We start from the raw sequence: 26,689 nt of genomic DNA, 5'->3' as shown, positions 1-26,689 counted from the left end.
TTAGTTAGAATTTGGATGTAAACACAGAATTGCGCATGGAATACGTAACATTAGCAGGCCATAAGTCCATCATAGCTAGCTAATATACTTGTAAAGTGAATGACTTTTTTATAAAGTTCATAACCTTGTCAAAGTAGATAGCAACTTTGTTAGCTCTGTTACAAAGGTGGTTACACTTAATGTCAGCTAGAGAGCATGCATGCTGTAGTGAATTCATTTTTCCAGATTGAAATAAATGCAGGTGAATTACTGAGCTGGCTGAGTTGCAGCTATAAACAGTGATAGCAGTTCCTATAGGGTGGGGGAAGACTTCTTGATAGAAGAACAGATTTTTATACAAAAGCTATCCAACCTTGGGGCCAAGGTTGGGTAGCTTTTAAAATAATTTAGGGATAATTGGGTAGCAGTATTGCTTTGGAATACGCCATGCTAAATTTGTGAGCTAAGATAACCAATATTATTTCTTGTAACTTGGCCTAATTTTGATATCAGTACTTTTAGTCGCAGGCCTAGATTTGCAAGTCTGAATGACTTATAGATGGTGCTTTGTATGTGTGATTAACTTGGCATTTTTGTACATTGAAAACGTTTTTTTTTTGTTTTTCTTCAGATACTAATTTCCTGTCCCCTTCACATCTAACAATCATAATATTGCTCTTTTTGGCATTATACATTATGTCAAAATCTTCACCATACTGGGAACATATCTTCAATAACTGTTGGAGACCAGCACTATGGAGACCAAGTGCAAAAAAAACAAAAAAACAACCAATTCATCCTCATGCATGAGGTGGTTGATTACAGAATTTCCAATAACGCAACCATTTTACCTGCATGGTCTAATGAGCATATCAGAAAATTATGATTCTTAATATATATTTAGGTACACGTCTATGACACATTTTGTGTGATAATTTCCCATGATATATTCTATCAAATGCTTTAGAAGCATCAATAAAACACTTAAACACTAGAATTTTGTCTTCGATATTTAGCTACTATTTTCTTCAGGGCAAATATACACATTTCTTATATTCTTTTAAAAGCAAAGTGATTGTCAGTGGTAAGAATGTACAATTCAAGCCTGTCCAGCAAGACCCGCTCCAATATTTTAGAAAAAATGCTGGCTAAGACAATAGGTAGATCATCTTCGGAGCTATTTAAGTTAGCAGTCGTGTCTTTAAGTACAGGCAGAAGTAACACGAATATAATCTGGTAGGATACCATGAACTGGAAAAACCAGTAAAACAAAAAGCAAGACATGGAATAAGTTTTTGGCTAGCATGTTTTCGGGGTTCTGTAGTAATAAGGTCCATTCCACATACCTTGTTGTCATCAAGCCTCAACAGAGCATGAAGGACCTCCTCTGGCCTAACTACCATGTTCTCAGCCTCGTCAACATTTTCACCCATATATGTATTACTTTTAACACAGTTGAACAAATCATAATAATGCTGTCACCACAACTCTGACTACTTTCACATCATAGGAACTATTATTTCACAACTTCCTGGCAAGTGAGTTAGCCCTCATCGTATCCTTATTTTTTTAATTCAGTGAAGAGAAGATTTAAATCTTGCACTAGTTTTTTTTAAGCTCAAACAAGGGCCCTTGTCTAATTCTTCCTAACTGTGCCTAACTTTTAAATGTGTCTCTAGCTGCAGCATGTAACTCAGCCACATAGTCATTCCAGTGAGGTTTAATATTATGCACCTTATTCTTTGGTTTACAAAATAGCTTTCTAGAAGCATTGACAGATTCCACAAATATTACTGTACATAAAACATAGATCTTTACTATGTTGATCATTATTACAGTTTATGTCACATCACCCCAATGCATATCTTGGTAAGTCAATGCTATCTAGCAGCTTTTCTGCTTGAGTGGTATATCTGTTATTATCATCCATCACTGTGTTAGCATTATTACCAGAAACAGATAACACAGATATATTCTCAACATTTAAGTACAGAGAAAGCATGTATAAATATTTTTTTTAATTTAGAAAGAATATTAAATACTCTTCTCTTTTTCAAACCTAAGACAGATGGTACAGAAAATGAGAACCCAAAAGATATTTCAAAATATGCATTGGAATTCTATGGTCATTTTTATACCAGTGATGAATGTCCCATCAGTGATACGCCTGCTCTTAAAGACTGTACATTGTATATTGATGGAGAATTCCAATTTATGTTACACAGACATTTCTGTTACTGCAATTAAGAAGGGTATCTGTAAACTAAATGGGAATAAATATCCAGGGAATGATGTGTTGACCAGTGACTTCTAAAAAACTTTTCTGGATGACATTGAGGTATTTGTTTAGAACATTTTTATTGGAGTTTTTTACTTGTTTACTCGGAAGATTATTCTTCCATAAGACGTGTCTTATTATTAATCATAAATGCTAAAAGATTAATTTAATTAATGTAATTTTTATTTTAATAAGTAATACCGCAGATAGTGTGAAGTTAAATTTTAAGCACTCTTGCCTGCTTAAATGTTTCATTTGTGTGTTGTTTTTTTCTTGGTTCAGTTTTTTGAAGTCGCTAGCTGCCTGCAAGCTCAACAGTAGCACAACTAGGTAACATGGCTTTTAACTGTATACAGTGGTTTGCAAAAGCTTGTGCACTCCTGGTCAAATGTACACGTTTTGTTAATTTTCATAAAACTTCTACACATGCACATTTTTTTTAGTTACTTTGTTCTATATGTTAAATTCAATATGTTAAAAGAAAATAAAAACTAATTGTGCATTAAAATTTAAATAAATATGTCTTGTTTCAGTTCCCAGCAGAGGTTGTATGAATTTAATTTCACGTAGAATATTGAAGTAATTGTTCAATTAACCTTAATTACACATAGTACACATATTGTTTTTGTACTCAAGCCTGCTGTAAATGTTTCTCAGCCTCATAATGGATTCCTTGACTTTCATTTTCATGACTTCTCATGTTGCAAACACCAATAACAGAGTCCGAAGGCAATCAAAAGCCTAAAATCAAGGCTAGATACTTAAAGCTGTCTTATACCTGCATGAAGGAAGAAATTGGACACACTTGACTATTCAGAAACCCCTCTTATGCCATTTGTCCCATAAGTTATGATGCCCTGAAATAGGGGGACTATTTATAAAAAGTGCTGTAATGTCTACATGGTGAAACCAAAATGTGGCCACATTCTACCCTTTTTCAAAAGGATACTTCCAGCAGGATAGTGCGCCATGTCACAAAGAACAACGTTTACTCCTTATGGCCAGTATAAAAACTGCTGTGATTCTTTGCAGCATAGTTTCAACAAGGTGCTGTAATTATTTCTTAGGGATTTTGGCCCATGCTGACTTCATAACATCACTCAGTTCCTCCCCACTATAGCCCCATCTTCCAGTTCTCAGCTGAGAGAAGTGGAACTCGGCGTGGTCTTCTGCTGCTGTAGCCCATCTGCTTCAAGGTACGACATGTAGTGCATTCCAATATGCCTTTATGCACACCACTATTGTAAAATAAGCTGTTATTTGAATATTTATTGCATTTCTGTTTGCTTGAACAAGTCTGCCCATTGTCCCCTGACCTCTCTCATTAACAAGATGTTCTAAGCCATAGAAAAGCCGCTCTTTGGATTTTTTTGTTTATTGCACCATTCTCTGCAAATGCTAGAGACTGTAGTGCATAAAAATTCCGGGAGGGCTGCTGTTTCTGAGATGCTGGAGCAACCGTTTCTGGTACCAATAATCATACCATGTTTAAAGTCCCTTTGGTCACAGATCTCAGCCATTCTAATGTTTGGTCAAACAAAAAACTAAACATCTTCACGATGTCCGCATGCTTTATAAACTGAGATGTGGCCACACAATTTGTTGTTTGGAGGAGCAGGCTCTTTGCGTTAAAACAAGCAGGTGTAACAAATAAAGTTGCCGGTGAATATGTGTGAGTATGTGTGTGTGTATACATATATATATATATATATATATATAGAGAGAGAGAGAGAGAGCGAGAGAGAGAGAGAGCTACAGGAATAAAACAGTCATTATAATTATCTGTATTTTTATTTATATTACCATGGGTTTTTTTTTTACTTTGTTTTCATTTACAATTGTTTTGATGAGTCAGTATTCCTTCCTTTATTCTAAAGTTTTATTTATTATTATACAACATCTTTTCAGATTCTTGAATATGTCCATTCTGTTTTTAAACAAAGATTATTTTTCTTTATGAAAACAATCCCAACAACTGCTGTAGTTTGAAGAGGAAATGTCTAAAATTGTGTGAACTCATCTTTCTTTTTTTCAGTCAAACTCATTGGTTATTTTTATACATCCTTTTGAAATCGGCTCTGTTCTCTTTCCTCCACGATTGATACTAAAGTAAACAGAGTGCTGTTTGGGTCCAGAAATTTAACAAGGGGAATATTGACTCCTGTCTCTTGAAAGATGAGGTTCTGCAGAGTCATGGCCACCATTGAGTCGACACCCAGAGCAGCCAGTGCTGTATCATCACTCAGCTCTTCAAAGTCTACATTGCAAGTCTCACGGATCGTGGTCCTGACACAGTCCCCTGCCGAAGAGGGTGTAGGTGACAGTTGGGCTCTGGGTTCTGTGCATATGTTTCTCAGTTCTTCATTTACCAAAGCTGATAGACGTATATTCAGGGAGGTGTTTTGAGACAGCACATGATTTCTAAGGTTTTTGAAGCTGAACTTGCACACAACCTGTTGAGCACTGTTTTGCAACAAACATTGCTCCAGACCATCATGAAATTCTGCCACATTCATCACTATCATTCCCTTTGTCTCCAAAAATCTCTGCAAAGAATCCTTGTTCAATAGGAGGCCCAGGTTCAAAGCCCCCCAGTTAATAGACTGTGCAGCCAGTCCAAGCCTCCTCCGATAATGGCAAAACATGTCCAGGAAATAATTGGCAGCGGCATAGTTTGTTTGAGTGGAATTGCCAATGAAAGAGGAGATGGAAGAGTAGCACACAAAATAGTCCAGTTTGCAGTGTATTGTTGCACGATGGAGATTTAAAGCACCATTAATCTTTGGCCTGAACACTTTTTCATAGTGTGACTTGTTGAGAGTTTCAAGTAGACCATCATGCAGGACAACAGCACTGTGAAATATCCCTCTAACTGGACAGGAAGGAAACCTCTGTTCAATCTCAACGACTGCCTTCACAACCTGTTCTGAAAGGGAGACGTCACACTGTATGCTGATGATGGACACGCCGTATCGATTCTGCAGGGTGAATATCTCATTCTGCAAATGAGATGAAGACCTTCTGCTTAGAATGGCAATGCATCCACCTCCTCTTTGAGCAATGAACTTCACTGTTTCAAACCCCAGCCCAGAAAGACCCCCCGTCACTATGTACACAGACTTCTGCAGGAAAAGTTGTTTTGTCTTCTCTTGTATTGGAAGGTGAGATACCTCATCCTTGGTTTTTCCATCAAGCACAACTATGGATGTGGTGTCTAAGCAAAAGTAGGATTTTGACACCTGAACAGGCAGGCAATCAATGCTTCCGGAAGTCTTTCTTTGAAAGACAATGTTTTTCAGTACCGGAACTTCAATCAATCGCATTGATTTCAGCCAGCTGTAGATCAATCTTTTTTGCTTCTTTAGGTATGCTTTCTGGAACAGATGAGCCACCTGAACAATCTGAACACAAACATTTTCACTATCTGTTCTTAACATGTTTCGCAAAAGAATAGGTGGCATCTGGTTATCATACACTAAAACAATGTTTCTGGCAGTAGAAACACTGCAAGCTTTATCAACCAAAGATGCATCAAATGGAGGCAAAAGGACAAATGCATCGCACTTGTTCGCATTTTGTAGCAGTCCGCTAAGTTGGGTCCCTACAATGACATTCCACCCTAACTGATTTGCGGTAAGCATCAGCACCTGCACCAGATGTGAATCCGGTTCAAGAGAAATAATGGCCAACTTTTTCTTTTCTCTTACTTTCGGAAGGACACAATGCAAGATTTCCCATGCAAGGACAAAGAAGGAAATGCATGGTACTTCGTTGAGAAATGGAAGCTTCTTTGTTCTATAGCATGCAGCTTCTGGAATCACAACCTTTGAGGATGCAGTAATGGGGTAACATGAAACAATGTTGTCTCCCAATTTCAGTTTCCCCACATCCTTCCCGACAGCTGTAACAGTTCCACTGAAGTCCAGAGCCAGGAGTTTGTGGTTCTGTGATACGTGTTTGTTCCAGTACATGGTCTGACCAAAGTTCAGATCAGAGACACTGACTGGGAAGTAATCTGATGAATGAACACAGATTTTACTCAGTTGAACCTCAACAGTTTGGTCCTGTATTTGGTCTCCAGGTTCACTACAAGGAATTGCAGACAGCTTTGTCATTCTATAAGGGTCAGCAGTCTGCAGGATGAGATTCTCAGACCCTGAAGAGTAAACTACCCTTTCAGGACTCTCAATGGTTTTAATGGGAGTGCGAGTGATTGTACTTGAATAAATCTGACCATTGCTTATCGTCAGCTCTGAGTATTTGCTGGCTGGATAGGAACATAAAGTGTGAGCTAACGAACTGAGGTCTTCACTTGTCATAGAGGCAAGATCAATTATCTGGAATGACAAACCTAAAAGTTCAGCTGCGCAGGCTCGAGTCATGCCAGAAATGACGAAACCTGGACTGATACGGTCTACCGTCCCCTCTGCTGATCTGTAGGTTATAATTCTGATAGTGTTGGTGTATTTGGCAGCGTTCAGTGCAAGAACAATTTCACGGAAAAGCTCACAGCAGTCGACCAGGTGATCAAGGATCATTTCTGTTTTCAAGTCACTGAGATTTTGAAGGCCAGAAATGAACAAAACATCTTCAAACTTATTGACACCATCTGGAACCATGAATTCAGTAAACAATTCTGTAACTTTGAAGTTGGATAGTTTTCCAAGTTCCTCGAACTGGATGAAAGTAGAACTTGAGTGTAAATACTGCCGTAAAAAATCAGCCACCCCTAACTGATCAGCAAAAACTAAGGCTTTTGGTTTGTGACAGGGGCTGACATCCTCAGTGGTGGCATGCTGCTCATTGTGAAAGAAGAACTCTTTAGCAACAGAAGAACCCCCTCCCATTAATGTGATCCTCACATGTCTCAGTTCAACTAAAACATGACCCTCTTTGTCTGTGAAACAGCCACATACCTCAAACCCATCAGATGTCTCTCTGACTGTTCTCAGATATATGACCATTTCATTCTGCAGGGGACCAGACACAGTGACACAGCCCATGGCAGATGGGAATCCAGGCCTTGATGAAAATCTATTCCCGGCTACAACACCTATCATCTGCATAAATTGATCCAGCACTATAGGGTGAACATAGTAGTCCTGCAGCTGCCTCATCATTTCATCTGGAACCCTGAAGTTCGAAATAGCCTCCTTGAACTCCTCCCCATAGTACACATCTCCCAGCTCTCGAAAGACTGAACCATACTGAAATCCTGCCTGAGAGAGGGCTGTGTAGACCTGCTCCGCCTTTATGACTGATTGGCATCTTTTGAACACAAAATCCAGAGCGATATTCTTTTGCTCAGGAGCCATTGATCCATTTTTCCATTCAATGGCACCTGAGGCATAAGTAGCTGACTGAGAATGTATTTTAAATTCTGCTGTGTCCTCTGATGGTGCAACCTGTACTTTCATTTTGGGGGAGGTCTCACTGAACAGATATGGACTTTGGAAACTGATACTGAGCTGCAGTGAGCTAAGAGACACATTTGACTTAATACTGGCTATGACAGAAGCTAGAGCCAGTTCAACATACAGAGCACTGGGGGCAAGGGCAATGCCATTGTGTTTGTGTTCACTTAGGTACTTTGTTGCACCTGAGGAAAGATTACAGGTGAACTCTGTGCTGTTGTGCTTTGTGGGTCTTATAATAGGGTGACGGTTACGAGACATTGTTTCATTGCCCTGCCTCACTGTTTCAAAGTACACCTCCTTCTTTACACAATCAAATTGATACCTTGGGAACGATGTTGGTGGTGCCTCATGTCCTTTATAGAGATGTTCCCAATTTACATTCACCCCCAGCTCAAAGAGTTTTGACACCGAGGTTAGCAGTGTCTCATGGTCTTTATCTGGTTGCGCAGTGGGGAGCACAGTGATGTCATTCCCTAATGTCTCCATGATGTTCCTCTGCAGGGCCCTTCTTGGACCTATCTCTACAAAGACTACGTTCTTCTTGTCTTTGGCTACTGATCTCAAAGCTTGTTCAAATGCGACAGGCTCACGAACATTCCTGGTCCAATATTTCCCTGAGCTAAAATCCCCTTGAGAACACTTCTCTCCAGTCACAGTGGAAAACAACTCTGCCTCCATTTCATTCTCTTGCAAAGATCCTACACTGCCCTGTATTTGGTCCAGGATGGGATCCATCATATGACTGTGGTAAGCAGCAGGGACATCTAAAATGTGGAGGAACAGATTCTTGTCGTTGAAAGAGGTCTTCAGCTTATGGTGAAGACTTTCGACTGCATCTGCTTCACCTGATAGTGTGCAGGACTGAGGGCTGTTGAAGGCAGCTAAGCAGACTTTCCCTGAGTAAGCAGGCAGGAGCCTCAGGATTTCTGATACGGCTATCTTACTGACAACAAGCATCTTCCCTCCTGTGACTTTGCTCTGCAACATACTGCGGAAATAGATCACCTTTACTGCATCCTCAAGAGACAGAAGACCAGAGCAATGGGCAGCAGCAACCTCTCCTACAGAGTGCCCAAGAACAGCATCAGGTCTGATACCCCAGTGCTTTAGAAGACTGAAAATGCCAACCTGGATAGCAAAGAGAATGGGTTGGACAACATCTGGTTTTGAATAATCATCATTGTCATAGTCATTTTCCAGCTTCTCCAAAATGTTAGTGCTTTTGTAATTATGGAACAGGTTCTCAACCTCTTTCATTTTGTCTCTGAATATGGGATTCTCTTTCAACAGTCCCTTGCACATGCCTTTGTAGGTCACTCCATTTCCACAAAACACAAAAACTAACTTTAAACCTGATTTGAATGGTAAAGTGCTTTCGCTCAGCGCCGATCTGAGTTTTTCCTGTAGGTTACTGCGAGAGGATGTCAGAAACACTCTTCTATACCTGTGCTTCATGTGGCTTCTCCGACATGCCGATGTATATGCCAGAGATTTTAAATCTACTGCATTGTTTGTGGCCAGCTCTTGACTTGTGTCTGCAATTATCATTTCAAATGACTTTTCAGAAGCTGCAGACAACACAAAGAGTTTTGTTGAATCCTGATTGGTGGGTATAGAATAGTCCACCTGCCTGTACTCTCTGACTATGGCATGTGCATTGGTCCCTCCAAACCCAAAGTTATTGATACCTGCAGCCCTTCCTGCTGGGCCAGTCTTTTCCCACTTCTCTACTCTAGTGGGAATTTTCAGGTTCAAGGCTTTGGCATCGATGCTGGCACTGTCCTCAGAGTAGAATAGAGAGGGAACAATAGTTTCATAGTGCATCATCAGAAGCACCTTGATGAGTCCTGCCACTCCAGCTGCTGACTCAGTGTGTCCGATGTTACCTTTCACTGAGCCAATGCAGAGTGCTTCTCCTGGAGGTCTGGTTTTGGCAATGGCTCTGGAGATGCTGCCTGCTTCTGCTGGATCTCCTGCTGGGGTTCCAGTCCCATGAGCCTCTATGTACTGAACATGTGATGGATCAAACCCTGCAGAGTAAATTCTGTGGAGCAGCTCCTCCTGCTGGGCCATGGACGGCCTGGTGATTGGACTGACAGTGCCACCATCCTGATTGAGAGCAGTTTTGCTTATGATGCCCCACACATGATCAAAGTCCCGTAGAGCCTGCACACAGGACAACAAAGGAAAATCATGATGTCACACAAGAATTTAATGGCAGTGCCACCTAGGCTCCTTTCATAGCTACACATAGATGTTTATAATCACTTGATAATGGCTGGTTTAAAATTTGATTTCAACACAAATGAGCTACATCTGTATCGGAAATACTTGAATACTTCCATTTGTTTTTAGAATACTGTATATTACAATAGAGGACTGTGTGATACAGCAGTTTAACAACTAGTCACCATTTAAAGCAGCATCAGGAATCTGGATAAGGAAAAACCTGTGTGTCAATTTTATTGTAATTTATTTCCCACTATCCCATCGTGATTGGATAGTAGCCACCAGACAAGGAAGTAGTTCTTTTTTAAAAGGATAGTGGCCAGACTACCCTCTCTATGTATATTTCACTTTATTCCTAAGGGGAATCAGCGAGGGTAACAGATAGAAATGTGCTCACAGTACAGAAAGTGGCTGCACTGGGAGACTCATATATGAGCTGAAAGTCAGCTGCCCAACAGAAACTCACTCTCCCCCAAAAACAAAAAGTGTTGAGAATATGTGGAACAGCTTGCCTAGTCATGTAATTGAGTTCCTAGAGGCGTTCATATTCTTGATGTAAAAGGCTTGATGTAGTGCTGGATGCGCTCTAGTTTGTAGGTAAGTGGTGAATGTAGAAGGGCAGTATTATGTGTTCTTATGTTCTTATAAACACAGTATTACTGCCTCACTTTTTTCAGTGGCTTGAGCAGGATGACCCCACAGCCTTCCCCTCTCCCATAGCCATCTGCTCTGCTGGAGAAAGGTTTGCTGGAGCCGTCGGGTGAGAGCATCTTGGCTTTGCTGAGAGTGACAAAGATCCGTGGCTCAAGGATGCAGCTGACCCCACCACAGACAGCCATCTCACAGTCTCCTGGAAAAACAAGAAGGGTAGCACAACCATCAACATGACATCACAAACAGACAGAATACCACCACAGACAGATTTTCCTTCTGGGTCAGTCTATAATTGCTGTCACAACATGTCAAAAATGTACAGAAAGGTTTGAGTTTAGTGTTGTTTTGTTTGCCCAAAAAACTAGCTTCTGAAAAATTGGATTTGATACTTTATTTTAATGCAATTAACAGACAAGACATTAAACCATGGTCTTGAATCACTGTGAGCATTATAGATCCCATGTGTCCATATGTTTTGAAGTGAAGTACCAAAGAGATCAATTAAAAATAATACTAAAAACTAAGAAAAAGGTTCAACAGAAAGAACTAAAACTGCTATAGCTGTGTGTAAATAACAGGCAGCCTTACCTTGTCTAACGGCTTGGGCAGCGTAGTGGAGAGCCACTAGAGAGGAGGAGCAGGCGCAGTCGATAGCAAGCGAGGGTCCAGTGAAGTTGAAGGTGTAGGAGATCCTGTTGGCAGCTATGCTCATGCCTGTTCCTGTGCCATTGTAGTGGGTTATGGTGGTTGGGCTGTTGCTCAGAATTGTCTCGTAGTCCCTGTTCATGAGTCCTAAAAGAAATAGTTTTTGTTCAGGAAATAAATTTGTACAGTTCAAAAGGATTCTGTGAACAGTGAGATGCACTGAGCCATTAAAAACACTAAATGTATTTAAAAGTTGGCCATAGGGCTGGCATTCTTGAACTGCCACATTCAGACAATGATAGCCAAAATCATGTCCCCTGACCAATGAAAGACCCTTTAAGAAGGCATTTTTATCTCACTAAAAAACGAAAAGTTTGTACCAATGAAAACCCCAGTTCTGGTTCCACTGGCCTTCTCCATGGGTATCCCAGCAGTCTCCAGTGCTCTGTAGGTGCACTCCAGCAAGAGCTTCTGCTGGGGATCCATGAGGTCTGCCTCCGTCTCAGTGATTCCAAAGAACTTGTGGTCAAACTCATTCAACCTGGGTATTAAATTGTCCATCACCTTTATTTCACTACTGCATTGTGTTTCTTTGAGATACATTGAGATTTGTGTTGACTTGCTGCTCAATTCACTATGTTACATTTTAAGGAAATAAAACTAACAATTGATTTACAAAGAAAAATGAAACAATTATTTCTATCAGAAAATCTCTAAGAGCACATTGTATGAACAATTTAAATATGTTGGATATGACATTAATGTAAAATTATATTTTTGGTTATTATAAGAAATAAATCTCAGCTGCATGCATTTCATAAATATGCAGTTCAAAAAATATAAAGGTAACTGTAGGGAACTTGTAGCTTACCCATCAATCAGGGCTGCTTTGGCAGTTCGTGTTTTTCCAGCTTTGCTGTCATCAGAATCATACCAGAATGCTGGGTCAAATCGGTCATCTGGAATTTGCACTGTGCAGTTCTTTCCTTCCAGCAGAATCTTCCAGAAATTAGTAAGTCCTTCACCTGGCAGATGTAGGAGTATATTTACTGTCACTATTAGATCACCATCCATTTGTTCTCTAGGCAATTAAAAAAGTTATTCAAAATATGCCAATCGCTGTTATAATTTTGAAAATTATCCGACATTTTATGTTGCCAAAATAATTGTGACAAGGCTACCATAGAATGTTGCATTTGATTTGCATTGTACTCTGTTTTAAGAAATCAAATTACTTTTTATTTTTTTTAATTAATTTTCATAATCCTCAGTTTAATTTTCACATTACCTCAAGGTTAATTGTAAAAGCTACATAAGGTCATTGCATTTGTAATTTACTATGCCATTAAATGCTGGGGAGGTAAATAACAACAATAATAAAAATAATAATAAAGGTAGGGTTGTAGTCTAGAAAAACGTGCTACACAGTTTTTAGTCACCACAACCTTACTGCAACACTGAAAAGTTGCAAAAATGGCACCTTGCCCACCTTGCGCACCTTGCCTGCCCACCTTGCCCACCTTGCCTTCAGTTAGATGGATTACACAGATGTGTAAAGCTATGCCTAAATCTTCTTTTTAACAGGCAAAGTAGCCTACATTGGTACACTGGCTGGCACGACTACACACAAACATTTCTTAATACAATATGAAAAAGCACAGAGAAATCAGATCAATAGCTGAACTTGGTGACTGTGCTGTCATTTGTTTTAAGAATTTAAAATATCTTTTAAACCTGCCTTTTTGACGTAAGTTTGAGTTGCCTGAAGGATATTAACTAACTGTACAATATGATGCCAGCATACAGTGAAATAAATCACTGCAATTTATTTCCCCAAAAAATGCAGCCTATATTGACGACTTTCTGAATGGCAGATACCTCACCTCCAGGGAAATTGCAACCAATGCCCACAACAGCAACCTCTTCACCTGAGTCCGCCATTTTCAGCTTTCACTCCTTAACAAAATTAAAGTGTGAAAATTATATTTTACACAACTCACAGGATGGAACATATTTAAAAACTAATTTATCCATGGCTGTAGCATTCAATATCAACAGAAATGGCAAAAATAAATAAGAAAACACAAATTGTGCATTAAAAAATATGAAGTGAAAATATGAAGAAAATACGTATAAGAGTAATTCATTAAATTAGGAGACAGATTCATGGTGATATAGTAAGCAGACTGTTAAATGTTCGGATTCCATGCTTCCTGTGATGTAAGAGTGAAGTATAATTAACGAAGGATGTGTAGAACTCGTTCACTCCTACAGGATTAACCCCAAAAAGAACACACTGAACACACATGAGTAATCTGCACCTGTTGCTACACAATGAAGCCTCTGCGTGCCTGTGGAAAAAACCCATTAAATGTTTCACATTAGGCTATCGATATTTTATATCTTAACTCACCGAATCGCAACAAAGATTAACATAATTCCATTACCAAACTACTGGAGTTTCATGCTTCAAGCTTTTGAACATCAACTTTATGTATTTAAGTACAATAAATGTACATTTCTAAAGTATGGGCATTTACAATTAACTACTTTTATCAGATAAAGTTATCAGAGAATTGTGTCCCAACCTTTGACTAAAAACATGAAGTATAATAAAAGTATAATAAAATATAAACAATAATCAAATAAAAGCAAACAAACTGGCCAGATTTTCACCGTGTCTCTGCTTAACACATTTATAGGACACTCTTAGCCATAGCATCTAACATTAATATGTAGCCTACTTATAAGCAACAGTGCCGATAAGTAATCAGGGTCACAACCAATAATAATAATCAGTACATAATCTTACAACAAAAAGCAACATAGATGAAACAAACATTTCAATTGTTTACTATATATTGTTGCATGGGGACGAGACAACATTTTAGAAATTGAATTTTACATTAATCTTGTGTATTTCTTATGACAATCATACAAAACTCCAGTTCGTGTTTTTGTGGTTAACTGACTCAACCTGTCACTGGCTAGCTTTGAATTAGCCAGATTGAAAAACAAAATATAAGATAAGACCTTTGTTTGTCCATACATGCATATGTAAATATGCCCAAGTATTGATGTAAAGCTAATACTTTTTACTCCAAGTAATTGGTATATTTTGAAAATCTGAAAACCATAACAGGACGCTATTACTGCTAGGATGCTGCCAATGACTGGTTCAGCTTTATTTAAATTAGCTGCAAGGTGAAACAAAAATACAGTGTTCGAATTACGGGGGGAATTGGGGAGGGTCTGACTCTGACCCCCCTAATTAAGACTTGGACCCGCCCCCAAAAGAGGTAAAAACAACAGGTTGGGGGGGGGTCGAAACATTTATATATCCTCCTTACCTGTAATCGTAAATATTACAATATATTTCCCATCAGAGGCGTCATTAGACACCAACCATAGTGACACCACTGACCTGTTGTTTTTACCTCTTTTAGGGGGGGGTCCAAGTCTTAATTAGGGGGGTCAGACCCCCCCCAATTCCCCCCATAACCCTGAAAATAATACATATAAAACCATTGTTATACTATGTACAGAATTATATGTACATATGCCCAAGTATCATAGAAGTAAAGCCAATGTTACTTTGGACAAATAATTACATATGATGAAACAAAAGTGTAAAACCATAACAGGATTCACTCACTAGTGAACATTATGCTGCTGCTAGGATAAAGTTTTAAATGAACTGGATAAAATAGGTGCCACAGATTCCATGACATTCCCCATGTTTTGCCATTTCCACAATTTCCTCTGTTTATAGCGCTGTTGGTTAATGTATTTTTACTTGGGATATTTTTTGCAGCCTGAAATAGAGAAATGTGAAAAGGGAGAAAAAACAGAATGTTTTTTTTTTTCATTTTTCTCCCATTTTCTCCCCAATTTAGTCTTTATACAAATTCTCCGTGTGTATCACATTCCTGGTCGATGCGCTATCCTCTGTTGGTCTGGGGAGGGTGTAGACTACCACATGCCTCCTCCGATACATGTGGAGTCACCAGCCGCTTCTTTTCACATGACAGTGAGCAGTTTCACTGGGAGAGTGTAACGAGCGCGGAGGTTCACGCTATCTCCCCCAGATCCCCTCCCTGCTGAGCAGGCGCCCCGACCAACCAGTAGGATTCGCTAATGCAACGATCAGGACTCATACCCTCACCGGCTTCTCACCCGTGATCACTGTCAATTGTGAACCTGGGTCTCTGCAGTGGTAGGTGAGTGCTTATACCTCTACACTACCCAGACGGCCCTGAAAAAACAGAATGTTAGCACCAAACTTACGGAGTAGAGCTGTAGAAACATGCAGCTATTGCCGTTGAGTGACTGAACATTGGCATTGAGATTTGGCTTTGAGCCGTCTACTGATGCCCCTTCGGTAGGTAAGATTGCAGAAGATATTGTTCTTTGGAAGCTTGTATACACATGCATTTTATGACTAACAACGGTTGACTTTGCTTTGAAAATACTTGTTTATGTTTCCAAACAAATACCAAGCTCCTATATACGTGTGAACTGAAACATTACACAAGTTAATTTTTTGTCCAATGGCAAACTCTTAATATACTTTTCAGGCAGCTGCTATAATCTTAAACTGTGCGATTACAACCTGTTATGAGAGTTAGCCACTAGGTGGCACTCAGGTTCCAAACACGATGCAGCAGTCGCCGTAAAACAGGAAGTGACCGATGAAGAGGCACGTGAATACAGACGTTCGGTTATGCACTGCAGCATTGTTTTATTAGCATGCGGTTTCTAAACATCGACCTGACTGGATATATCTTTAACACAACCAAAATGTACAGTATCCAATACTGTAGAAAACATCTCTTTCCACTTTCTGTAGGGGATGGACACTTGAGATTAAATTTAAATGTTTTAATTTTTAAATTAAATGTTAAATGAGATCAGATTTATCTACTATTAGGACTTGGTGAGGACTAAATGAGAATGCTCTATGTCATAATATGTGAAAATCTATGCTTCTGTGCATCTATGACACAATGCCTTATTTCTGCAATACCCAATCCAAACAGATTCCATATATTTAGTTATAATCATAATAATAATAATAATAATAATTATTATTATTATTATTATTATTATTATTATACAAGAAATTGCCTGTGCATTTCCAAATAGGGTATTTGGCTTTGGATAAACCCCCAATTCATATCCATCTGGTCCCCTTTCATTTTAAGGTGCTTTTCATACTTTGAATATAATCTTACAGTGTTTAAAAATAATGCAGGAACACAGGCACATGATCATCTGGAAGATTAAGAAAGGTTGCAAAACCTGTATTATTATTCAAAGATTAGGTCAGTATTTGCATTTAGAATGCTAATCACATTTGTTTATTGCATCAGATTCCTCTTACCATTTCAGGGTCAGTGAGCTACGAAGTTACCTGTTCAATCTTAATTGTTGTTAGGGTGTTGTGTTTATTAGGGGAAATTTGGTATCATTTTTCTCTATCTATTTCTGTGTAGTTTTGAAGGGAGATAAGTCGGGAAGCATTACTATTAGTTTTTGAACCAAAGATCCGACTCAAAAACAGACAAACCAGGACAGGATACCAAAAAAGACCGACAGAGACAGAAAGTCACCTTTGCAGATTGAACAAGATACAGAATAGGTTGAAACACTGGTTTGAATGCAGAGGAGAACAAACTGGATATTTAACAATAGGTGAAACTAATATAAAACAAGAAATCAGTTAGCACTAGCCAGTAAGAAGAACAGAAAAGGAAGTACTAGACATAAGGAAGTGAAATAAAAGAAAATAAACCTGGATAAATTATTTAGAGAATACAAAGTAATCCCACAACACAACATACATTTCAACCAATGGAAATGTAACAGTCTGCAGTCTCTGACCCCATAGCACAGAAGTAAAATGTAATCTCTGTGTAGATCACCTGTGTTTGCTGTCTCACACAGAACAAGGGCAACAGCAAAACCTGGCTTTGTTACGAGAGCACTGAATGACCTGGCAGTAAACTTTATAAAACTAAAATAATCATCTGTCAAAAACTGATTTTTCAGCACTGCACTAGAACACACCTTAAATAATACATGTGTCTGAAAATCAGGTTTAGCATGAGTGTCAGTGCATTATAAGGATAACTTGTAAAGAACTCTATAACAACTAAGGGAAGACTTTACAAAATGAATATGCCAATCACAATGTTGTCCAAACTCTTTAAGAAAAAGTTCAGGAGATGATAAGAGATAAATAAAAAGATCAAGATTGACTGTCAGGCCGCAAACACACCCCCACTACTGCCTGTGAAGTCCTGCTTTTTCATAGGAACTAAACAAGCCACATCACATTTTGTTAAAATATATTGTATCAATTTTGTTTTATGATTACATCTGATGAACCCATAAAAACAATAAAATTCCTTGAGTGCTGTTTACCCTCCCTTATGATGCATGCTAATATAGAAATAAAACTGATGGATTCCATTGATGTAATGACTAACAGTAATTACTGTCCAGATTTGAGGAGCCAAATGTTACAGAGTCGAAAGGACATTGTGAAGCCTTGCAAGATTGCTGGTTAACATTCAATTTCTTGTTATCAAGCACCCATGACCTAGTGCAACAACAGGAAAGTGCCTTTCTCTTTTGATAGGTACCAGCAGTTCTTTCTTAAACAGGTATTTCTTTCCTGACTAACAACTGTCGTGGAAATTACCTCATTTCCCCCGGTCGGTGAGAAGAGTCTAACAGACTTACCCAAAATATTCGGTTTCAAATACCTTTATTCAGCCGAACAGGAGAATTCACAGAGCAACAACGTCTCTGAATGAATGTTCTCCAAACAGTTGGAGCATTTTATAGGCTACACTTCAAAGTAGGTGAAATTGCGTGTTCTGCAATCTCAGCTTGAACAGGTGCTTTTGCAGTTCCGGTAAAAATGTTGGATTTCTAGGAAATGCTGAATTCTCACTTCCTCAAAGCTATATATGTCACAGTGACTTACAGTGGGCTCCAGAATTATTAGCACCCTCAATAAAAATGTTGAAAAAAGCTGCATATAATAAATCACACAGATAATAATCTATATGTTATGTTCAAACATATGGGAAAACTATATACTTTTATTTCAATACATTTACTCTCATGCTTCAATGTTATTTTATTAAGTAATCTGAATTTTCTGAAAATCATAGGTGCCATAATTATTGGCACCCCTAACAATTATTGTAAATAAAACCAAAAAAAAAATTAAATTGGCAATACAATTTTACTTAATTTAGTTCATCTCAGTATAAAGGAACTATTGTGACATTCCATCAGGTAACAAGCATACAAAATCCCTTTCATCCATCAGCATGGGAAAAGCCAAATAACTGTCAATTCAGAAGAGACCGATTGTAATTTATCGACACAAGTCTGGTAATGGGTACAAAAAAAGACACAAACGGTTAAACATACCACTTAGCACTTTAAGGCAATACTAAAAACGTGTAAAACATGGAATGGTTGCAAATTTGCCAAGAAGAGAAATCAAGTGCATGTTGTCCATTAATAACCCAAGGATCACTGTTTAAGAATTGCAGAGATTGGTTTGTTTCTTGCGGTCAACAAGTCTAAAAAAAAAAAACATAAAATCGCACGTCCATACCAAATGACTCTTTGGTAGGGTGGCACGAAGACAGCCCTTACTGAGCACAATAAACAAAACCAAGAATCGGGAGCTTGCCAAACCTCATTGGAATTATGACTGGAAGAGAGTGTTATTGTCAGATGAGACCAAAATTGAACATTTGGCCATACACACCATCGACATGTTTGGTGGCACACTAGTTTACACATGTTGGGAAATAAATCTTATGTCAATAACTGTTTTATTTTTTAGTTAAGAAATTGTTTTTAGCATTTTTTGTGCATATTTATCAAGGGTGCCAATAATTCTGGAGCCCACGGTATAACAATGGAGAAGTGGAGAGACAGTTTCTGTGAAGAACAGGAACATGCGCGGGAGGGGCTATGCGCTCTGTAACACCGGATAGTGAAATAATACCGGATAATGTAATAACTTTTCATAATGTAATGACTTTTTCATTTAGAAGGACTACATAATGTAATAAAAAAGTATAATGTAACAACTTGCCAGATAATGTAATAAATATGTTGTTACACGGATAACGCAATAACTTTTTCGGGATAATGTAATTTATTACATTATCCAGTGGTTGTTACCGTTAAATTTGCATACTGCCAGAATACATTTTTGCTGTAAAAGTGATGGGTTTTGGAGCCTTCGGGTTCATAAAAAAGTAACAAAAAGCATAAATTACTGATTTGAGCAATCAGGGCATCTTCACTATCAAAAGACAGAGGTGCTTATGCCCATGATATGCACTTTTGTACGTCGCTTTTGATAAAAGCGTCTGCTAAATAAATAGTAAGTGTTCGATGTCTTCTTGTTGTACCTCAGGTTGTCAGTTATTGTTTAACTACGTTGCAGCCAAAGCCAGTTTTTTATTTATAGAGCACATTTCATCCAAATTTGCAACACAATGTGCTGAACAAAATGCCTTAGTGCAGGGCTGGCCGTCCCAGCTCCTGGCGATCTACTGTCCTGTAGGTTTCATTCCAACCCTAACAAAGCGCACCTCATTCAAAGCATAGAGATCTCATTGAGCTTCTAATTAGTAATGGTAATGGTAATGGACTGCATTTATATAGCGCTTTTATCCAAAGCGCTTTACAATTGATGCCTCTCATTCGCCAGAGCAGTTAGGGGTTAGGTGTCTTGCTCAAGGACACTTCGACATGCCCAGGGTGGGGTTTGAACCGGCAACCCTCCGACTGCCAGACAATCGGTCTTACCTCCTGAGCTATGTCGCCCCAAAATCAGGTGCGCGAAATTAGGGTTGAAATAAAAACCTATGATGGTAGATCACTGGGAATAGGATTGGGCAGCCCTGCCTTATTGAAACGGATGTTATCCGGTTAAGTTGTGACGTTATTCATCCAAAATGTTTTACTCACCGGATAATGTAACAACAACTGGATAATGTAATAAGAAAAATTGACATTATCCGGAATAAGTTATTACATTATCCGTGTAACATATTTATTACATTATCTGGACAGTTGTTACATTATCCGGTTTTACATTATAAAGTCCATCTAAATGAAAAAGTTATTACATTATGAAAAGTTATTACATTATCCGGTATTATTACATAATCCGGTGTTACAGAGCGCATAGCCCTCCCGCGCGTGGTCCTGTTTTTCAAAGAAACTGTCTCTGCGCTTCTCCATTGTTATACGTAAGTCACTGTGACATGTATAGCCTCGAGGAAGTAAGAATTCAGCGTTTCGGGTAAACAAGTCAGTTTCCTAGAAATCCGATGTTTTTAACCGAGCTGCAATAGCGCGGTTAATATACTAATATCCATATGATGTTTTCACTTCATGATTTAAGAAGGCCAAAGCATTAGCCTACATTACACACTGTAAAAAAAAAAGGTTCTATATGGAACCAAAACGGGTTCAATAGAAATGTTTATATATGGCCCCCAAAAAGGTTCCTAAATGGTTCTATTTTTTTCAATGGCACACGTATATGTTTTGGTTCCATATAGAACCTTTTTTTTTTAATTTTTTTTTTTACAATGTATAGCCAGTATGACCATATGTGGCTATTTCCTTTGCTGTCACTGTGAGGATGGACGAAAGACAAGCAGAACTCTTCGATTTCATTTACATTAGCAAATCTTCAACAGCCATTTCCTCAAAACTGTATATTGCCCATAGGGTATTCAATTTATCTCAACTTTAACAATAGATACAGCTACATCATTTTACATACTGCTTCTTAAATGTTATAGCTAGGGCGTGTCAGAGACTGTTTTTTAAATATGTTTTGTCATTTTCATTTTATGTGGCATTTTTTCAGTAAAAATAGGTTAAAAAAAACGTTTACTTCAGCATGTACATATTGTTTTTGGAATAATTCATTAAAAAAACAATATTTTGACAAAAGCCTCTGACAAGCCCTAACTATTGAGTTATTGATCACATTTAAAAAATATCAGTGCAGATTTTTTCTGTTGAGCTCAAATATTGAATACCTTTTATGCAAATTAGCAACATAATGTGCTGAATACAATGCCTTAGTGCAGGGCCGCCCGTTCCAGCTCCTGGCCATCTACTGTCCTGTAGGTTTCATTCCAACCCTAACAAAGCACACCTCATTCAAAGCATAGAAATCTCATTGAGCTTCTAATTAGTAAAATCAGGTGCGCGAAATTAGGGTTGAAATAAAAACCTATGATGGTAGATCTCTGGGAACAGGATTGGGCAGCCCTGCCTTATTGAAAAGGATGTTATCCGGTGAAGTTGTGACGTTATTCATCCAAAAAGTTTTACTCACCGCATAATGTAATAACCACTGGGTAATGTAATAAGAAAAATTGACATTATCCGGAATAAGTTATTACGTTATCCGTGTAACATATTTATTACATTATCTGGCAAGTTGTTACATTACCCGTTTTTACATCATAAAGTCCTTCTAAATTATTACATTATGGAAAGTTATTACATTATCCGGTATTCTTACATAATCCGGTGTTACGGAGCGCTTAGCCCCTCCCGCGCGTGGTCCTGTTTTTCAAAGAAACTGTCTCTGCGCTTCTCCATTGTTATACGTAAGTCACTGTGACATGTATAGCCTCGAGGAAGTAAGAATTCAGCGTTTCAGGTAAATAAGTCAGTTTCCTAGAAATCCGATGTTTTTAACCGAGCTGCAATAGCGCGGTTAATATACCAATATCCATATGATGTTTTCACTTCATGATTTAAGAAGGCCAATGCATTAGCCTACATTACACACTGTAAAAAAAGGTTCTAAATGTTACCAAAACCGGTTCAATAGAAATGTTTATATATGGCCCCCAAAAAGGTTCCTAAATGGTTATATTTTTTTTTAAATGGCACACGTAGCCTATATGTTTTGGTTCCATATAGAATCCATTTTTATTTATTTTTTTGTACAGTGTACGCTCCAGGAAACAAGCTTTTTAACGATATATGATTCAACCAGGTCAGTTTAAAAACCGCGGAGGCATTTAAGCATAAAAGATGCTATCATAAGCTTATTTTATGCTTCGTGTTCTTGACGATGGTGTTATATTATCACCTAAATTAACTATTTATAACGATTATTTACCTTTAGTTTGTTCATTTTATGAAATTATAGAAGTTATAGATGCAAAATATCAAAAAAATATCACAATTGACATATGGAACCAATATTATCGTTTTTGACGAAGCAATCCGCATTCCTGTAAAAACTGATTTGGGGACAAAGAAGTTTTCTGATATTTGCGCCAAATGAAATCGCAGGTGCGTCGCGAATGCAATATTAGAAATTATGGATAACAATAACGATGAAATGGAACAAACCAGCATCACATTTCCAAATTATAGGAACCAATCAGAAGTGTATTTTCTTGGCTCTGCAGTCGGTGGAGTGAAACTGAATGAAAATAATGTTGTCGAAAGTGCTCAGGCAATAAGACTATATTAGCCTACTATTTAAAGGAAGATGAAGTCAATCGACAGAGAGTCAATTTATGGCTGGATGAATTTCTTAAAGTCTTATCAAATTACCCAGCTGCTACGGAAGCAGATTGCATTCACACACACACACACACACAAAGACACCTTATCGCGTAATTGGGTGATTCTTAGACTACAAGCACTTTCATGTCCTTTGGTCATATTTTTAAAAATACATATAATTTTGTACAATTCCCTCTCTCTTTGTTAAATTAACAATAAAACCATCTTAGAAACTTTTTACCATGTGTCCATTATGATTTTTTCTTACTTTTCAACAGCCTTATAGGCTTCAATATCACTGTTTTGCCCTTGTCCCACACCCAGACTTTTAAAATTAAACAATGAAAATAAAGTGTAAAAATATAATTTATATGAAAACATTTAATGTTCCTGAACAAAGTAATACTCAAATAATAAAAAAACATTTTAGTATTTAATGTGAGACAGTTGTCAATATTATTTTTTACACAAAATATAGTTGTCTCACAGTATCACCATCATTTCCACCACAGCAATGTAATTTCCCTTTAAAAAGTCTGTATGAGAGATTGTTTAGGTGGTTGTTAAGGAACTAGACAGTGGCAACGGAGCACATGTCTGATATGGAGGAGATGTGCATTTTCATGTACAGCTATTGAAGAAAAATCAAGGTAAATATTGCTTGAACAGACAATATTTTTATTGTATGTCATTTCCAAACATGCTGTACCTTCATGGAAGTTTGTAAGAGGATAGATTTTTTAAGTTAAATAAGTGTATTTTGCATGCATCATATGCTAGCTATCAAATCAAAGCTAATATGTCAAGCTACCTTGAAGTTTTTCACAAAATACTGTGGTACCTCTGTGGTGGAACTTGTACTTTGTGCAACAGGTGTAGTGCATCCTCCAACTCTTATAAATATTGGAACATACCACATTACTTCATCTACACTTGCTGAGGTTATAAAGAAATCGACAGCTGGACTAGCATAGTTCATAGAACTGTGCCCTGTGAGTAACCTTTGTTCTATTTCATATGGGGACTATGCTAGTCACATTCTAATAGATTAGGGATTCAATGTCACCAGGTGAGAGAGGCCTAAGTGTAGTAGTTGTACTTGTGCGTTCCCTCTGCCCCCCCTCCCCAGGCTGAATAGTAGTGGTTGAATGTACAGGGGCCATAGGAAACTTAACTGTGTAATCAGAATAGCTATCCCAATTATCCCATGCAGGTTTCCCCCCAAAATTGTTGGTTTTATCATTCTCATTGTCTAATTCAGCCACTAATCCCTCAGGAAGGGGTACCCCTACCGCTGCTATGTGACCTTGCATGATATCTACTGCTCTCTTGTATTTTCCTACACGGTCTGAATTGCTAGTGTGAGTTCCGGGAGTCAGATTGGTACATTTACTAATCAAGTAATCATACGCCCCTTGTGCACAATTTAAGTCATTGACTGTTTTCTCTAGTGATGATTCTGAAGATTCTGATTATTGTCTTCTATCTGTGCAACCTCCTGCCTCAGCTTTATTTGAATCCCCATGTTAAGTGTGGCATTCGCTTTATAACTTTTAAGAGTAACTGCATTCTCTGTGACTTGCTGTTGAAGAGTATGGTTTTCTATCTCTACAACGTCTAATCTCTTTTTAGTCATTTTGTAAGATGCCAGAATCGCTTTCAATGCTGTAGCAATCTTCCCTTTCTTATTTTTAGGTACTTTTGAGTAGTTTTCAGACTGAGACGATGCCCACTCGTAAGGCGCGTCTTGGTTTTCTATCCCTTCAAGCACACTGCGTTTACCATGTTTAGCAATGTACCTAACCACAAGGTCTTCCATCCTCTAATTTATAGTTGGCTATCACACAATAAACAAACAATATTGCTAAACCAGCGTTACTCGAAAAAAAAAGAAAAGAATTCGTAATCTAGTCACGTGAATTAGTGAGTGATATTAGAATAGTTTTTTTACTACTCAGAGTACACCCAATTTAAGAATCTATGTCCCAGTACTTCGGAACCAATAAATTCTACAGACCAGTTACTTTAGGTCTGTGTTCTAATCGTTGCGTTATCTAGTTGCTTTAAGATAAACAACAGCTACCCTGTTCCTGTACTTCGGACACAGGTCGAGGATTCCAGTTACTTTAGGAATACTATTTTAGCATAAAGGTCCCGGTGCTTCGGGCACGATTGATTCTAAAGACCAGTTACTTTAGGCCTACTTGTATCTACAAGTTACAACAGTGCCACACTCTGTCGGGCACGGTCCAGTTACTCTTAATTCCAGTGCTTCGGAATTAAAACTCCTACTGCCAGTATGAAATGATGGTGAAAACAAACAAAACTGTCCCAGTCCTTAAAACTCTTTTCTAGATTTTTTTTAAACGAGGGGGTTCCCTAAAATACAAACCAGCAGCATAAAAGAAGAAACCGCGTTTCTTACCTTAGTGTCCCAGGTTTTTTCGGAATTCCTCGCTGGGTGGCTCACCAGTTGTAAGGAAAAAAGGACGTCTCTCGAACGTGATGAAAATGTACAAAGTTTATTTCCAATACCGGCAGTGACAAAAGCGCACGAATGACACTTTGGATTCAGCAGAGTCCGACTGAACCACGAACCTTTCCACAGTCTGCTTCTTATTCGTTTTCAAAGCTTTGATCAGGAGTGTTGAATACACCTACTAAGAAGGATATAGTCAGTTTCGAACACCTATCAGTTAGGCCGTAGTGTATTGGCCGTCCTGTTGTTGAATTGAATTAGCACGTCTGTTGACTTGGATGGTTCCCAATCTCTCACTCCCGGTCGCTATTCTACCATTGTACCAACTGTATTGTGATAATGATAAGATCAAGGGGATGTGTGGGAAAAACAGGACCCAGCCTGGGCCAGAAGAGCTGGGTGTTCTCCTCACACTGTTGAATATTTCTTCAAAATATACACTTCACAGAGTCTGATGCAACTGGATTTATTGCAGGCAATTCAAATATAACATGCAAGAACCCGGGCTGATCTGCGCATATCAATACAAACACTCTCAAAGCATTCCACAAGACACTTCACAGAAAACACATAAGATGCACACACACACAGACAAGACACACACACACAGACAAGACATACAAGACATTCAAGACATACAAGACATACCAAACTCCCCTGGGGCCGAACACTCCCATTTATCCTATCTTGTTAGCTCCTCCTGTTGTGGACAGGCTTGGGCTTTCCCACAGGTTTACATCATTATACTTGACTCTTCCCCATATACCATTGTTTCTCTTTTTTCAGACACCATTATTTCCAAGCCCCCTTCCTTTCTTTAATTAAAAAATAGGCATTCCCTTCTCTTATCGAAGTCTTCCTCCCCTTCATTCCCTTCTCTTATCTAAGTCTTCCTCCCCTTCTTGGCATAAGACATGTATTCACCTCATTTATCTCCTGCTGGATTTTATCATTCACAACACGTTTGTATGAAAGGCCTAGTTTGTATGCCAGAAGCTGTGCTTTCATTGTATATGGACTTTTACAGCTTGTGTTTTATATTAAGTGCAAACCTCTACAGATTATTACTGTTTTGACCAAGATCTGGCAATTGCTAGTTCTACATATTCTTCTTTTGTTAATAATATACTCCGTCTTGGTGGTGATGGTTGGTGCTCTTAAATGCATTTCCTTCCTACAACAAATTTCTTACATCTTTGATTCAAATCTTAGTTTTGTACCTCACATTAGAAACATAACTAAGAATGCATTCCACCATCTTCAGAACATTACCAGAGTGCGACCATTTCTCTCTCGAGCCAACACAGAGACATTAATGCACACCTTTATTACCTGCAGAATTGACTACTGTAGTGCTCTACTTTCTGGTCTCCCTAAAAAGAATATAGCTCAATTACAAGTACTGCAAAACTC

At 38.3% G+C, this 26,689-nt stretch overlaps 1 protein-coding gene across 1 annotated transcript; it reads right to left on the bottom strand.

The window, feature by feature from the left end:
* Positions 1-4,069: 4,069 nt before the first annotated feature.
* LOC118224891 (phthiocerol/phenolphthiocerol synthesis polyketide synthase type I PpsD-like) lies at positions 4,070-25,601 on the bottom strand. Its single transcript, XM_035412724.1, has 7 exons — positions 25,223-25,601; positions 13,086-13,158; positions 12,074-12,227; positions 11,583-11,743; positions 11,146-11,349; positions 10,572-10,753; positions 4,070-9,840 (listed from the first exon to the last, which is right to left on the bottom strand). Exons 2-7 carry the CDS (start codon positions 13,141-13,143, stop codon positions 4,312-4,314), a joined length of 6,288 nt encoding a protein of 2,095 aa, XP_035268615.1. The 5' UTR covers positions 13,144-13,158; positions 25,223-25,601; the 3' UTR covers positions 4,070-4,311.
* Positions 25,602-26,689: the final 1,088 nt, after the last annotated feature.

The sequence above is a fragment of the Anguilla anguilla genome, chromosome 4, assembly GCF_013347855.1.
Source record: "Anguilla anguilla isolate fAngAng1 chromosome 4, fAngAng1.pri, whole genome shotgun sequence".
NCBI classification, from domain to species: domain Eukaryota; kingdom Metazoa; phylum Chordata; class Actinopteri; order Anguilliformes; family Anguillidae; genus Anguilla; species Anguilla anguilla.
The sequence above is the reverse complement of the archived record's forward strand: the minus strand, read 5'-3'. Positions and strand labels throughout refer to the sequence as shown.